Source organism: Salvelinus fontinalis, chromosome 6 (genome assembly GCF_029448725.1).
Source record: "Salvelinus fontinalis isolate EN_2023a chromosome 6, ASM2944872v1, whole genome shotgun sequence".
NCBI lineage: Eukaryota > Metazoa > Chordata > Actinopteri > Salmoniformes > Salmonidae > Salvelinus > Salvelinus fontinalis.
Genome location: NC_074670.1, coordinates 9,792,768 through 9,809,113, shown reverse-complemented (window position 1 = coordinate 9,809,113; position 16,346 = coordinate 9,792,768). Strand labels below are relative to the sequence as shown.

Sequence of the window (16,346 nt, the reverse complement as noted above, 5' to 3'; positions counted from 1 at the left end):
TATAATGACTGAAGTGAATGCTACGGGGCAATAGTCATTTAGTTCAGTTACCTTTGCCTTCTTGGGTACAGAAACAATGGTGGCCATCTTGAAGCATGTGGGGACAGCAGACTGGGATAGGGAGAGGTTGAATATGTGCCAGCTGATTGAATATGCCAGCTGGTCTGCGCATGCTCTGAGGACGCGGCTAGGGATGCCGTTTGGGCCAGCAGCCTTGAGAGGGTTAACACGTTTAAATGTCTTACGTCGGCCAGAGGAGAGCCCACAATCCTTGGTAGCGGGTCATGTCAGTGGCACTGTATTATCATCAAAGAGGACAAAGAAGGTGTTTAACATGTCTGGAAGCAAGACGTCGGTGTCCGCGACGTGGATGTTTTTCCTTTTGTAGTCCGTGATTGTCTGTAGACTCTGCCACATACGTCTCGTGTCTGAGCCGTAGAATTGCGACTCCATTTTGTCTCTATACTGACGTTTCGCCTGTTTGATTGCCTTGAAGAGGAATGACTACTCTGTTTGTATTCTGCCATATTCCCAGTCACCTTGCCATGGTTAAATGCGATGGTTGGCACTTTCAGTTTTGCATAGAATGCTGCCATCTATACAACGTTTCTGGTTAGGGTAGGTTTTAATAGTGGATACACAGTGGATACAACATCTCCTATACACTTCCTCAGTTACCGTCTCGGTGTATTCGTCGATATTGTTCTCGGAAGCTACGATGGATATGTCTGTATGATGGATATTTCTGTATGATGGATGTCTGTATGCAACTACTATGAGATGGCTATCTCTGTCTGCAGCGCTTCATGAAACACTCAAAACATCAGAAGGAAACAATCAAATTCACATGTCAATTTGTCTATAAGACTCCCTATGAGTTAACTTCTCTAGGGTAGGGGGCAGCATTCTGAATTTTGGAAGAAAAGCATGCCCAAATTAAACTGCCAGCTACTCATCCCCAGAAGATAACATATGCATATTATTAGTAGATATGGATAGAAAACACTCTGAAGTTTCTAAAACTGTTTGAATTATGTCTGTGAGTATAACATAACTTATTTAGCAGGCGAAACCCCGAGGACAAACCATTCGGATTCTTTTGTTTTTGAGGTTACTCTCTTTTCAATGAGTTTCATTGGGAAACCAGATTTCTAAGGGACCTGCTTGCAGTTCCTACCGCTTCCACTGGATGTCAACAGTCTTGAGAAATTGGTTGAGGTTATTCCTTTGTCTAATGAAGAAGTGCGGCCATCTTGAACGAGAGTCACTTGAAGTGTCCTGTTAGTTAGAAGCGCGTGACCAGAAAGCTAGCTACAGTTGGTTTTAATCCTGTATTGAACACAGATCATCCCGTCTTCAATTTTATCGATTATTAACATTACAAAATACTAAAAGTTGTATTACAAAAGTAGTTTGACATTTTTTGGCAAAGTTTACAGGTAACCTTTGAGATATTTTGTAGTCACGTTTGAGCAAGTTGGAACCTGTGTTTTTCTGGATCAAAAGCGCCAAATAAATTGACATTTTGGATATATATCGACGGAATTAATCAAACAAAAGGACCATTTGTGATGTTTATGGGACAAATTGGAGTGCCAACAACAGAAGCTCGTCAAAGGTAAGGCATGAATTATATTTTTATTTCTGCGTTTTGTGTCGCGCCTGCATGGTTGAAATATGCTTCTCTGTCTTTGTTTACTATTGTGCTATCCTCAGATAATAGCATCGTTTGCTTTCGCCGAAAAGCCTATTTGAATTCTGACATGTTGGCTGGATTCACAACCAGAGTAGCTTTAATTTGGTATCTTTCATGTGTGATTTAATGAAAGTTTGATTTTTATAGTAATTTTCATAGTAATTAATTTTAATTTGGCGCTCTGCATTTTCTCTGGCTTTTTGCCAAGTGAGACAGTAGGGTCCCGCCTAAACTCAGATTTTTGGATATAAATATGAACTTTACCGAACAAAACATACATGTATTGTGTACAATGAAGTCCTATGAGTGTCATCTGATGAAGATCATCAAAGGTTAGTGATTAAATTTATCTCTTTCTGCTTTTTGTTACTCCTCTCTTTGGCTGGAAATATGGTCTTTTTCTGTGACTTGGCTCATACCTAACATAATCGTTTGGTGTGCTTTTGTCGTAAAACCTTTTTGAAATCGGACACTTTGGCTGGATTTACAACAAGTGTATCTTTAAAATGGTGTAAAATACTTGTATGTTTGAGGAATTTAAATTATGGGATTTCTGTTGTTTTGAATTTGGCGCCCTGCAGTTTCACTGGCTGTTGACGAGGTGGGACGCTACCGTCCCACATACCCTAGAGAAGTTAAGAGCTAAATGTAGTTCTTTCACAGACACCTCAAATAATGCACATCAGTAGCATCTGTAATAAGTGTAACCTGCTATAGCTCACTGTACATGCAACAGTAAATCACACAGAATATTCCATACTTTACCTTGTCCTTGACCGGTGAATGCCAATACACAGAACAGCATTAGCATCTTTAATCCCATTCCTATGGCCACAATATCCTTGTGAATGTGCAATAAAACCTCTGCAGCTTCTGCTGAATGAACAACTAACCTCTGCAGTTACCTCAGCCCTTTATATAGACGTGTGTCTCAGTCTGAGATGAAAGGGCCATGTTGTGTGAAGCGCGTGCCTCTACCTAAACCAACACCTGCCTTGTGGCTTGTGTTATATACGCCAAGCGTTTTGGAAAGAGTGGACGTTGGCCAAAACAACACCTCATAGTGCTACTGATGAGTGAAGTCAGCCTGACAGGTGGATGAGGGCCCTTTATGATACTGACCTGTCAAAGTGTCTATAGCAAAACACTCTTCTGCCTTCATGGCTTATGTTCAATAAATATACCTTCTTTGAGAGCAAACTAGCAAATAACATTCATTAAATAGAATGTTCACCTGAAGACTTGAAGGCAGCTTGAAACTGTCAGCCAGACACTGTGATTGTGTTTCCTTGGCAAACATGAAGACAATTATCAAATGTTCCTCTAGCAAAACAATGAGGAAATTAAAGCATCATTGATCTGATAGGTCAATATGCTGCCCAGATCATCATTCAAGCGATTAGGACAAACTAAAATGACAGTTTGTGTGAAAGGGTTAGAGAAGTTCTGTTTGCACCTAGTCAAATCTCACATTGACTATCACAGGACATGAACATTCTTTCACAGCATAATGGTTTGATGCTTGCTGGATTCCATTAATCAGTCACGGTATTGGGCTCCACACCGCTACGCTGGATTGGCTGGATCATTCACCCCCATGTCGATGATATCTCTGATTCTCTGAAGACCAACTTAAAAACAGATATTTACACTTGGTCTCTTGAGCATGTTAGAAGCTATATGGTGGAACTGGTAAATAAATACTTCTTGACAACTGACACTGCCAACTAACCATACAAAGGAGTGGGTCCAATGTCTCATCACAGTACAGTGTGTCACTAGACAGCTCTCTTGTGGTTCTCTGCTCAGACATAACTCAAGGTGTGGTATCTTGGATGTGCTCAGAACATCACACGCAGGTATAAAACGGTTTGGTCATCCCAATTCAATAAATCTCACCATTATTGTGTACTCCGTTAGAATTGGCTAACCTTTGAACATTGAGATATTAAATGATAAAGAAGAAGCCTTGAATAGAAAGAGTCTGTAGAAAGCCAAAAGGCTTTGGAATGTGTTTGATGGAGAGGAGAGCGCCGTATTGATATAGGGAAGACAGATGGATATCTGTGGATTAGGTGAAGGAGGGGTTGAGGTCAGGAGGTGAGGTCAGTTCCCCTTAACCTGTTGAGGCTAGGGGGTGCTGTTGTCACTATTTATGGAAATCGTGTAATTTTTAAACGGCTTCCTACTAAATTCTTGATCGTACAATATGCATATTATTATTATTATTGGATAGAAAACAGTCTCTAGTTTCTATAGCCGTTGAAATTTTGTCTCTGAGTGGAACAGAACTCATTCTACAGCAATTTCCCTGACATGGAGTCAGATTTCACACATTTTGGCCCCTGATCTGGAGTCAGTTTAAAGGCCACTGTGAACGCTATGAGCATACAGACACTGCTTACGTCTTCCCCTGGATGCCTTTACGTGATGACGCTTTGAATGGTGTCGATTGCGCAATCACAGCCCCTATAAAACAAAAACACGTGTAGGTAGGAACTCTTTTCCAGATGCGTCGGGTGCGCGGTGGACACCGACCTGCTCTTTTTCCAAGCATTAGTGTAGCCAGTTATATTTCTCCGGTCATGTTTCTACTCGTTATAGGAGTTAAAAACATCATAAGGTAGTTAATTTAAACCGTTTTATAGCAATTTATATCCGTTTAGTGCGATTTTGGGACATTTATTTCTGAGACACTGTGAATCTCTGGGCACGGTTCCAGTTCATGCCGAACGCAATGGGCATTTCTACATGGCAAGAGGACAGCTTTCGACCAAAAAACGATTAGACCCAAGAAAGGATTCTTTGCCCAAGATTCTGATGGAAGAACAGCTCAAAGTAGGAACAATTTATTATGATAAATCGTGTTTGTCGAAAAATGTTAATCGCTTATGACGCCATTTTGTTTGACGTAGCTTCGCTTGGCGCAAACTGTATTGAAAAGTAAGGATAATTTAAAAAATGTAAATCAGCGATTGTATTAAGAATTAAATTGTCTATCAATCGCTGTCCACCCTATATTTTTTTGTCACGTTTATGAGTATTTATGTATACGACTAGATCACTGTCTAATATGGCGCACGACATTGTCTGACCAGCTGGGCAACTTTTGTCATTGTCTAACCATGATTTTGGTGGCTAAATATGCACATTTTCGAACAAACTGTATATGGATTGTGTAATATGATGTTACAGGAGTGTCATCGGAAGAATTCTGAGAAGGTTAGTGAAAAAATTAATATATTTTGGCGATGTTTACGTTATCGCTCTCTTTGGCTAGAATCAATGCTCTGGTAACGTTTGCATATGTGGTATGCTAATATAACGATTTATTGTGTTTTCGCTGTAAGACACTTAGAAAATCTGAAATATTGTCTGTATTCACAGGATCTGTGTCTTTCGATTAGTGTATGCTGTGTATTTTTACGAAATGTTTGATGATTAGTAATTAGGTAAACACGTTGCTCCATGTATTTATTCTAGTCCATTTGTGACGGTGGGTGCAATTGTAAACTATGACATCTACCTGAAATATGCACATTTTTCTAACAAAACCTATCCTATACCATAAATATGTTATCAGACTGTCATCTGATGAGGTTTTTTCTTGGTTAGTGGCTATCAATATCTTTATTTGGCCGAATTGGTGATAGCTACTGGTGTTGGTGGACAAATAAAAGATGGTGTCTTATGCTAATGTGTTTAGCTAATAGATTTACATCTTTACATATTGTGTCTTCCCTGTAAAACATTTTAAAAATCGGACATGTTGGCTGGATTCACACGATCTGTGTCTTTTATTAGCTGTATTGGACTTTAATGTGTGAAAGTTAAATATTAAAAAAATATTTTTTTTTTGAATTTCGCTGCTCTGCCTTTTCAGTGGAATGTGGGGGGGGTGTGTCGCTAGCGGCACCCCAGTCCTAGACAGGTTAAGGGAGTAATCAGGGTTTAGTATCTGGTTACCTTCTTCCTGTTGGGCATAAACTATAAGGAATGGAGAGAGGAAGTGTCTTAAGTAGGATGTATATAACTGTGATGGAGAGAAATGTTTTGCTGTCTGATTACAGCTGACCAGAACCTTTGGGAAGAATTAAACTTGGTTAAAGCTTCTCTAGTGTCCGTGGGTTATTTACTGAAAAATAAGAACCTAACAACTCTCACCGCACCCATTAGTTTGAGTACATTAAGCAATCAAACACACACACACACACGGGACGTTTTGACAAGCTACAGCTGAAGGTCAATTATGTTATTATTTTGGTTTAAAAACTTTTCTTTGCAGAACCATCGTGCAGACACACTTCAGTGGTTGAAAGCTGCAAACAAAGAAGCAATGTCCATAGTGTAAGCCTTCATTGGTTTTAATGCATTGCATTTTGACATCACATATTCCACAATCAACATTCAAAATACAGAGGCAGGTAGGACTACACAGGCAGTATATACAAACAGTCAAAGCAGCCTTTTACAGGGAGTCTTGGGTCCCGTGGGGTGACTGCCTTTGAATAAAGAGTATAAGCTAGCTACAACACATCCATACACACTGACTATGGTATCATATCCAAGCCAAATACCCACCAGTCTCAGCGCTACTTTGAAATGCCCTCATCGTTCACTCCAAAAACACCATACCCTTACCTTTCATTCTCCATATTTGTACAGCCAAAATAAGACATATTGATGGTAAATCTTCACAAGAAACAAAAAGTTATGGTTGTAAACAGATACCGGAAACAAGTAATGCTTTAACAGTGGAGCCAACTGGCCAAGTGACGCCTTGTTGCATCGTCAACATAAATGGTCTCTGTGTCTAAACACATGATACCATTAAAGGGATTTTAAATGATACTATTAGTAACCAATCAGATCAATAGGACTGTATATGTTTTCAAAGTTAAGAGAAAAAGACAGGAAATGTGGGTATTTTGACAGAGGAAACAAAACAAACCTTTAGGATGGTAGCTTTTCAGATTCTCCTAACCTTTGTGGGGAAGCTCTTATAATGTATCTATCAGCCAGATGAGAGAGATCCTGGCATATTATTCATCATATCCACCATACAGTATGAAACTAAAGAGGATAATCTCTCAAATCAGCTCAATCAAATCTCAGTTGGTGATAAGCAGTGAAATCTGACTAGCAACACAGCTGTTTGATCCTATTAGTGCTTAGTGGTCTTCTACTCAGCCATTTTGGTGGTAAGTTACAGTATCGTCCCATAGAATAGAGTTGTGCAGTGGTTACCAACCCTGGTTCTGGAAAGCCTTTCAAGAGAAGGCTTTTCTTCCAGCCCAGCATTCAACACATTCAACCAATCAAGGACTAGATATTATTTGAATCATGGGATGGAACAAAAGGCTGTACTAAAATACTAAGTGTTCTTATTAAAGTAGTGAATGTGCTAAAAGCCTGTACTCTTGTGGCTCTCCAGGACCAGTGTTTTTACCTCTGATGTAGTGAGTCATTTGGTCATTGGCCATCAGTTCTCCATCAGTTGGTCTTTGGCCTTCAGTTTTCAGCCTGTTTCTCCAGCAGGCCCTTGAGGTGGGCGTGTAGCGGCTGGCACACAGCCTGGTAGCCCTGCGGGGTGAGGTGGAGGTAGTCATACAGGTCCTGGTGGGAGATGCTGCCGTCCGAGTGCACCAAGCCGGGGTCCACATTGAGGAGGGAGGCGTGGGGGAGAGAGGACACAGCCTCCTGAACCAGCTTGTTAACCTGGGCGTTCCTCTCCCGCAGGGAGTTGGGCATCTTACCCCTGGGTAGCACTCCCTGTGGTTGGAAACATACATGATAGCACAGGAGGCTGCTGAGAGGCGAAGAGCTCACAATAATGTCCGGAATGGAGCAAGTGGAATGGCATCAAACACCTGAAAACCATGTGTGTGATAGCATTCCACTGATTCAGCTCCAGCCATTACCACAAGTCCGTTCTCCCAAATTAAGGTCCCACCAACCCCCTGTGCATTGTAGTCACTAGATTCCCATGCTAGAAAGGACAAATGTGCCAATATGGTTAGCAATGATAATGGAGTCCATAAAGTATGCAGTTCATAATTTAAGTTTGTGTTATCAAAAAGGTTAATGGTTGTAAAGGGGATTTTCGAGGTGAACAAAACGGAGAGCAGTCTATCATATTAATCTAAATCCTTTCAGTTTATTACAAGAATTCAAGGAGAACATCTCCAGAAAAGAAGCCAAGAGAAGTGTCTAACGAATTTCTCTTAGAAGGCGCTTATATTTTTTATTTTACCTTTATTTAACCAGGTAGGCTAGTTGAGAACAAGTTCTCATTTACAAATGAGCAGTTCGACACAAACAACAGAGTTACTCATGGAATAAACATAAAGTCAATAATACAGTAGAAAAAAAAGAAGTATATATACAGTGTGTGCAAATGAAGTAAGGGAGGTAAGGCAATAAAATAGGCCATAGTGGTGAGGTAATTACGATATAGCAATTAAACACTGGAGTGGTAGATGTGCAGAAGATGAATGTGCAAGTAAAGATACTGGGGTGCAAAGGGGAAAAATAAATACAGTATGGGGATGAGGTAGTTGGATTGGCTATTTACAGATGGGCTATGTACAGGTTCAATGATCTGTGAGCTGCTCTCACAGCTGGTGCTTGAAGTTAGTGAGGGAGATAAGAGACTCCAGCTTCAGCGACTTTTGCAGTTCGATCCAGTCATTGGCAGCAGAGAACTGGAAGGAAAGACGGCCAAAGGGGAAGTGGCTTTGGGGATGACCAGTGAAATATACCTGCAGGAGCGCGTGCTGCGGGTGGGTGCTGCTATGAGATAAGGCGGGGCTTTACCTAGCAAAGAATTGTAGATGACCTGGAGCCAGTGGGTTTGGCGACGAGTATGAAGCGAGGGCCAGCCAACGAGAGCATACAGGTCGCAGTGGTGGGTAGTATATGGTGCTTTGGTGACAAAATGGATGGCACTGTGATAGACTACATCCAATTTGTTGAGTAGAGTGTTGGAGGCTATTTTGTAAATGACAATGCCGAAGTCGAGGATCGGTAGGATAGTCAGTTCTACGAGGGTATGTTTTGCAGCATGAGTGAAGGATGCTTTGTTGCGAAATAGGAAGCCGATTCTAGATTTAATTTTGGATTGGAGATGCTTAATGTGCGTCTGGAAGGAGAGTTTACAGTCTAACCAACACCAACACCCACATATTCTAGGTCAGAACCATCCAGAGTAGTGATGGACGGGCGGGCAGTGATCGGTTGAAGAGCATGCATTTAGTTTTACTTGCATTTAAGAGCAGTTGGAGGCCATGGAAGGAGAGTTGTATGCCATTGAAGCTCGTCTGGAGGTTAGTTGGCACAGTGTCCAAAGAAGGGCCAGAAGTATACAGAATGGTGTCGTCTGCGTAGAGGTGGATCAGAGAATCACCCGCAGCAAGAGCGACATCATTGATGTATACAGAGAAGAGAGTTGGCCCGAGAATTTAACCCTGTGGCACCCCCATAGAAACTGCCAGAGGTCCGGACAACAGGCCCTCCGATTTGACACACTGAACTCTGTCTGAGGAGTAGTTGGTGAACCAGGCGAGGCAGTCATTTGAGAAACCAAGGCTGTGGAGTCTGCCGATAAGAATGTGGTGATTGACAGAGTCGAAAGCCTTGGCCAGGTCAATAAATACGGCTGCACAGTATTGTCTTATCGATGACAGTTTTGATATTGTTTAGGACCTTGAGCGTGGCTGAGGTGCATCCCTGACCAGCTCGGAAGCCAGATTGCATAGCGGAGAAGGTACGGTGGGATTCGAAATGGTCGGTGATCTGTTTGTTAACTTGGCTTTCAAAGACCTTAGAAAGGCAGGGTAGGATAGATATAGGTCTGTAGCAGTTTGGGTCTAGAGTGTCTCCCCCTTTGAAGAGGAGGATGACCGCGGCAGCTTTCCAATCTTTGGGGATCTCAGACGATACGAAAGAGAGATTGAACAGGCTAGTAATAGGGGTTACAACAATTGCGGCAGATAATTTTAGAAAGAGAGGGTCCAGATTGTCTAGCCCGGCTGATTTGTAGGGGTCCAGAATTTGCAGCCCTTTCAGAACATCAGCCACCTGGATTTGGGTGAAGGAGAAATGGGGAGGCTTGGGCGAGTTGCAGTGGGGGGGTACAAGGCAGTTGACCGGGATAGGAGTAGCTAGGTGGAAAGCATGGCCAGCCGTAGAAAAATGCTTATTGAAATTCTCAATTATTGTGGATTTATCAGTGGTAACAGTGTTTCCTAGCCTTCAGCGCAGTGGGCAGCTGGGAGGAGGTGCTCTTATTCTCCATGGACTTTAGTGTCCCATAACTTTTGGGAGTTTGTGCTACAGGATGCAAATTTCTGTTTGAAAAAGCTAACCTTAGCTTTCCTAACTGCTTGTGTATATTGGTTTCTAACTTTCCTGAAAAGTTGCATATCGCAGGGGCTATTTGATGCGAATGCAGTACACCACAGGATGTTTTTGTGCTTGTCAAGGGCAGTCAGGTCTGGAGTGAACCAAGGGCTATATCTGTTCCAGGTTAAAAATAATAATAATAATGGGGCATACTTATTTAAGATGGTGAGGAACGCACTTTTAAAGAATAACCAGGCATCCTCTACTAACGGGGTGAGGTCAATATCCTTCCAGGATACCCGGGCCAGGCCTGCTCACTGAAGTGTTTTAGGGAGCGTTTGACAGTGATGAGGGGTGGTCGTTTGACCGCAGACCCATTATGGGTGCAGGCAATGAGGCAGTGATCGCTGAGATCTTGGTTGAAGACAGCAGAGGTGTATTTGGAGGGCATGTTGGTTAGGATGATGTCTATGCCCGTGTTTACGGATTTGGGGTTGTACCTGGTAGGTTCATTGATAGATCATTTGTGTGAGATTGAGGGCATCAAGTTTAGATTGTAGGATGGCCGGGGTGTTAAGCATGTTCCAGCTTAGGTCATCTAGCAGCACGAGCTCTGAAGATAGATGGGGGACAATCAATTCACATTTGGTGTCCAAGGCACAGCTGGGGGCAGAAGGTGGTCTATAACAAGTGGAAACAGTGAGAGACTTGTTTCTGGAAAGGTGGATTTTTAGAAGTAGAACCTTGAATTGTTTGGGCACAGACCTGGATAGTATAACATAACTCGACAGGCTATCTCTGCAGTAGATTGCCACTCTGCCCCCTTTGGCCGTTCTATCTTGTCGGAAAATGTTATAGTTAGGGATGGAAATTTCAGGGGTTTTGGTGGTCTTCCTAAGCCAGGATTCAGACACGGCTAGGACATCCGGGTTGGCAGAGTGTGCTAAGGCAGTGAATAAAACAAACTTGGGGGGGGAGGCTTCTAATGTTAACATGCATGAAACAAAGGCTTTTACAGTTACAGAAGTCAACAAATGGGAGCGCCTGGGGAATGGGAGTGGAGCTAAGCACTGCTGGGCTTGGATTAACCTCTACATCACCAGAGGAAGAGTAGGATAAGGGTACGGCTAAAGGCTATAAGAACTGGTCGTCTAGTACATTCGGAACAGAGAGTAAAAGGAGCATGTTTCTGGGCGCGATAGAATAGATTCAAGGCATAATGTACAGACAAAGGTATGGTAGGATGTGAATACAGTGGAGGTAAACCTAGGCATAGAGTGACGATGAGAGAGATATCTCTAGAAACATCATTTAAACCAGGTGATGTCACTGCTTGTGTGGGAGGTGGAACTGAACGTTTAGCTAAGGCATATTGAGCAGGGCTAGAGGCTCTACAGTGAAATAAGACAATAATCACTAACCAGAAGAGCAATGTACAAGGCATATTGACATTAGGGAGAAGTATGCGTAGCCGATTGATCATAGATGTCCAGTGAGTAGTTAAGCTGGCTGGAGACACGGCGATTCAGACAACCAGCGGGCCGGGGCTAGCAAGCTAGCAGAATGGCCTTAGAGGTACGTCTCGACGGAAGAGGTCTGTTGTAGCCTCCTCATGCGGAGCCTCGCCGTGATGGATTAGTAGGGTTCCGTGTAGTAAAGGTGCCCAGTCCAATTGGCAAAATAGGTATAGTGGCCCAAGAAAATTGGCCGATGGACCTATTCAGCTAACAGTCCGATATGCTCTAGACAGCTAGCGGGCCGTGGCTGGCAGGCTAGCAGATGACGTCGCAACGGAGGGGCTTGTTGCAAAAAGAACCCTCGGGCAGATTACGTCGGAAGTCCAGTCGTGATGGATTAGCAGGGCTTCGTGTAGTGAAAGAGGTCCAGGCCAATTGGAAAAATAGGTATTGTAGCCCAATGAGTGGCTGAAGGACCTCTTCAGCTAGCCGGGAGATGGGCCTAGCATGGGAAAGCTCAAGGCTAATTGGTGCTTGAGACAGAGACGTTAGCCAGGAGTAGCATCTCAGATTGCAGCTAGCTAGCTGCGATGATCCAGTTGAAAAGGTTCAGAGCTTGAAGTAGGAATCCAGGGATATGGAGAGAAAATAAGTCCGGTATGCTCTGGTTTGAATCGTGTTCAAACTGATACAAACTGGCGAGAGATTTCCGAGCTAGAGGTTAGCTGATGTCCGCTAGCAGTGGTTAGCTGACTACTACCTAGTAGCTAGTTAGCTGGTTTCTGGTTCAAAAGTAAAGAAAAATACTTGAGAAAATAGCAGAACATACCACATTGGGTGAGGCGGGTTGCAGGAGAGTATATTGAAGTTGAGATTTAGGAAAAATATAAAAAAGATATGCAATAAAAAAGATATATACATGGGACACGGGACAAGACGAGGACAAAGACATCTGACTGCTACGCCATCTTGGAATTTTGGAATATATTAATCCTACAGCACTGAGTGTTGACTAAACACCAGCCCGAAGGAAGTCACAACATCAGCGGCTACAGAATCACAGTGATACAGTTGAAGACGGAAGTAAACATACACTTAGGTTGGAGTCATTAAAACCCGTTTATCAACCACTCCACAAATTTCTTGTTAACAAACTACAGTTTTGGCAAGTTGGTTAGGACATCTACTTTGTGCATGACAAGTAATTTTTCCAACAAATGTTTACAGACAGATAATTTCACTGTATCACAATTCCAATGGGTCAGAAGTTTACATACACTAAGTTGACTCTGCCTTTAAACAGCTTGGAAAATTCCAGAAAATTATGTCATGGCTTTACAGGCTTCTGATAGGCAAATTGACATAATTTGAGTCAATTGGAGGTGTACCTGTGGACGTATCTCAAGGCCTACCTTCAAACTCAGTGCCTCCTTGCTTGACATCATGGGAAAATCAAAAGAAATCAGCCAAGACCTCAGAAAAAAATTGTAGACCTCCACAAGTCTGGTTCATCCTTGGGAGCAATTTCCAAATGCCTGAAGGTACCACGTTCATCTGTACAAACAATAGTACGCAATTATAAACACCATGGGACCACGCAGCCGTCATTACCGCTCAGGAAGGAGACGCTTTCTGTCTCCTAGAGATGAACGTACTTTGGTGCAAAAAGTGCAAATCAATCCCACCCAGAACAACAGCAAAGGACCTTGTGAAGATGCTGAAGGAAACAGGTACAAAAGTATCTATATCCACAGTAAAACGAGTCCTGTATCGACATATACTGAAAGGCCACTCAGCAAGAAAGAAGCCACTGCTCCAAAACCGCCATAAAAAAGCCAGACTACGGTTTGCAACTGCACATGAGGACAAAGATCGTACTTTTTGGAGAAATGTCCTCTGGTCTGATGAAACAAAAATAGAACTGTTTGGCCATAATGACCATCGTTATGTTTGGAGGGAAAAGGGGGAGGCTTGTAAGTCGAGGAACACCTTCCCAACCGTGAAGCACGGGAATGGCAGCATCATGTTGTGGGGGTGCTTTGCTGCAGGAGGGACTGGTGCACTTCACAAAATAGATGGCATCATGAGGTGGAAAATTATGTGGATATATTGAAGCAACATCTCAAGACATCAGTCAGAAAGTTAAAGCTTGGTCGCAAAGGGGTCTTCCAAATGGACAATGACCCCAAGCATACTTCCAAAGTTGTGGCAAAATGGCTTAAGGACAACAAAGTCAAGGTATTGGAGTGGCCATCACAAAGCCCTGACCTCAATCCCATAGAAAATGTGTGGGCAGAACTGAAAAAGAGTGTGTGAGCAAGAAGGCCTACAAACCTGACTCAGTTACACCAGCTCTGTCAGAAGGAATGGGCCAAAATTCACCCAACTTATTGTGGGAAGCTTGTGGAAGGCTACCCGACACGTTTGACCCAAGTTAAACAATTTAAAGTCAATGCTACCGACTACAAATTGAGTGTATGTAAACATCTGACCCACTGGGAATGTGATGAAGGAAATAAAAGCTGAAATAAATCTCTTTCTACTATTATTCTGATATTTCACATTCTTAAAATAAAGTGGTGATCTAACTGACCTAAGACAAGGAATTTTTACTAGGATTAAATGTCAGGAATTGTGAAAAACTGAGTTTAAATGTATTTGGCTAAGGTGTATGTAAACTTCCAACTTCAACTGTACATTATCATTGTGTCCTCAGCGAAGTCTGGCAGCAAACTTTAACCAGAACATTCCACACCGGCAGACATTTGATATTGGCAGTTAAACAGGTCAAAGATAGAACATCAGTACTTAGTAACAGTAAATCAAATACAGGAAAATTATTAATCAAACATTTCCCATTAATGGTTTAAGTCACATTTGTGGTAGAAAAGAGGTAATACAACCTACCAGTACGAGAGTGTAAGCCTTCGGCAGCTTGTCCTTGATGAGTTGGACTATGGCCATGATGCCTCCACAGATCTGTTCTGCAGTGTGACCATGATTATTGGTGCCCACCCACAGCACCACAACCTGGTGGAGGCAGAGACACAAACATCAACTTGGTGGGCAGTTTCATTCATACCACTTGATTTAAAAGCATGTTGAATGATTGATACTGAAAGTGCTTTTTGGCCCAGGAACAGGCTTGGGACCATGGGTCTGTGCAGCCATTAGGGTTTAAATCTGAACAATGAGGAGTGTATGATCAACTCTAATGTAACATCCTAACATGTTGTCTGTATGTATACATGCCTTTGGGCTGATGTGGGCCAACTCTCCATTGCTCAATCTCCACAAGACATGCTGTGTTGCATCACCTCCCACCCCAAAGTTGAGAGCGTGGAGAGGGGAAAACAGGTCTCGCCACACCTGACAAAGACACATCAACACCATTATGTCAACTAGCATAACATAGCAGCTAACATGTACTTTCTTCAGACTTGTAATCAGAAAATATTTCAATGTGCCAAATGATGTTAGCTTCAGTTTCAAACAACAAACGTCACCAATGTTTGCAGTCCCCTTAAAGCTGTCAGGATAGAGAGATTACCTCAAACTGGTGCAAGAGCTGGACAAGAGAGTCTCCTACAAACAGGACATCAGGCTCCTTGTCCTTGCTGTTAGACACAAAGTGGTTATGCTGTATGCAGAGGGAGAGAGGAATGGAGATACCTAGTCAATGCATTCAACCCGAAATGTGTCTTCCACATTTAACCTAACCACTCTGAATCAGGACACGAGAGGAAATTGACCTTCCAAGACTAGAACTACTGCTGTTCTAAAATGGCAGATGTAATGTATTGGTGAGGCAAACAGCAGGATACACACCAAAGACATCCATCGCCCATCTCCCTGGGTGTCCACACCAGGAGTGGGTGTGGCGGCGGGGTTGGAGTCTCCTGAGCTCATCACTTTGTCTGTCTAGTGTCAGAAAGAATCAAAGTGAAAATCATGGCTTGGTAGATTAGAGCTGATGGATGGATGCTTATTGTATGTGAATCAATAAAGCAACTAACTATAGGTAGCTAGCTAGGTCACTACAGTAGAATAGCGCAAAACAATTCCAAGTGAAATGTGTAACCCTATTCACAAATGGGCGTACACTGGCATTATGGGGGCTAATAATAATATATAACGAATAACGATGTCAGAAAATAATACTTTAGCACAAGTAACCAAAACACGAGCTAGCTAGCTGACCATTCCTGTAGCCTGGCATATTTCAAGCCAGGCTACAGGAATAGTCAGCTAGCTATACAGTACTGTAGCTAGCTAATCATTCAGTTAGCATAAAGTGCTATGAACCAATGATGCATTGGCAATGTGGTGCATCAACATACAGGCGTACAGACTTTTTCATATTAATAGGTGAGATCGCTAAATAGCTAACAATTATTATTGTTTTACAATACCGTAATGGTGGTTCGGTCGGTCCGCCTGATGTTCCTGAAAGTAACATTTCAAGTCACTACAGAATGTACCATTGGCCACTCATAGGTGAGCTACTTCAGTAAAATACCGTTTTGTTTTCAGTCTAGTAATATGTGTACGCATATAAGTAGTAATGTGTATGATTACCTCCCTAAAACGCGATTTTCACAGTAAATTACGGCTATCAACGTGACTGCCAAAGGGAATTATAGTTGCGGATAAAATGTAGCCTACCTCCGCATGTCTAGATTTGGACTAGTTCGATGGTGTTCACGAGGTAAGAGGCATGCCGCCGTTGCGCAGATTTGACGTTTTAGTCATTTAGCAGAAGCTCTTATTCAGAGCAATAGAGTTCTTACATTTTCATACTTTTCCCCGTACTTGTCCTCCGTGGGAATCGAACCCATAACCCTAAAGCT

At 42.5% G+C, this 16,346-nt stretch overlaps 1 protein-coding gene across 2 annotated transcripts; it reads right to left on the bottom strand.

The window, feature by feature from the left end:
• Nucleotides 1-6,044: 6,044 nt before the first annotated feature.
• Nucleotides 6,045-16,309, bottom strand: LOC129856986 (platelet-activating factor acetylhydrolase IB subunit alpha1-like). Of its 2 annotated transcripts, none has more exons than XM_055924823.1 (7): nt 16,287-16,309; nt 15,909-15,942; nt 15,325-15,417; nt 15,047-15,136; nt 14,749-14,865; nt 14,404-14,526; nt 6,045-7,468 (listed from the first exon to the last, which is right to left on the bottom strand). In XM_055924823.1, exons 1-7 carry the CDS (start codon nt 16,292-16,294, stop codon nt 7,208-7,210), a joined length of 726 nt encoding a protein of 241 aa, XP_055780798.1. In that variant the 5' UTR covers nt 16,295-16,309; the 3' UTR covers nt 6,045-7,207. The 2 variants fall into 2 exon arrangements, with proteins under 2 accessions (XP_055780798.1, XP_055780797.1); XM_055924822.1 differs by lacking the exon at nt 16,287-16,309 and adding an exon at nt 16,162-16,204.
• Between the last annotated feature and the right edge of the window lie 37 nt (nt 16,310-16,346).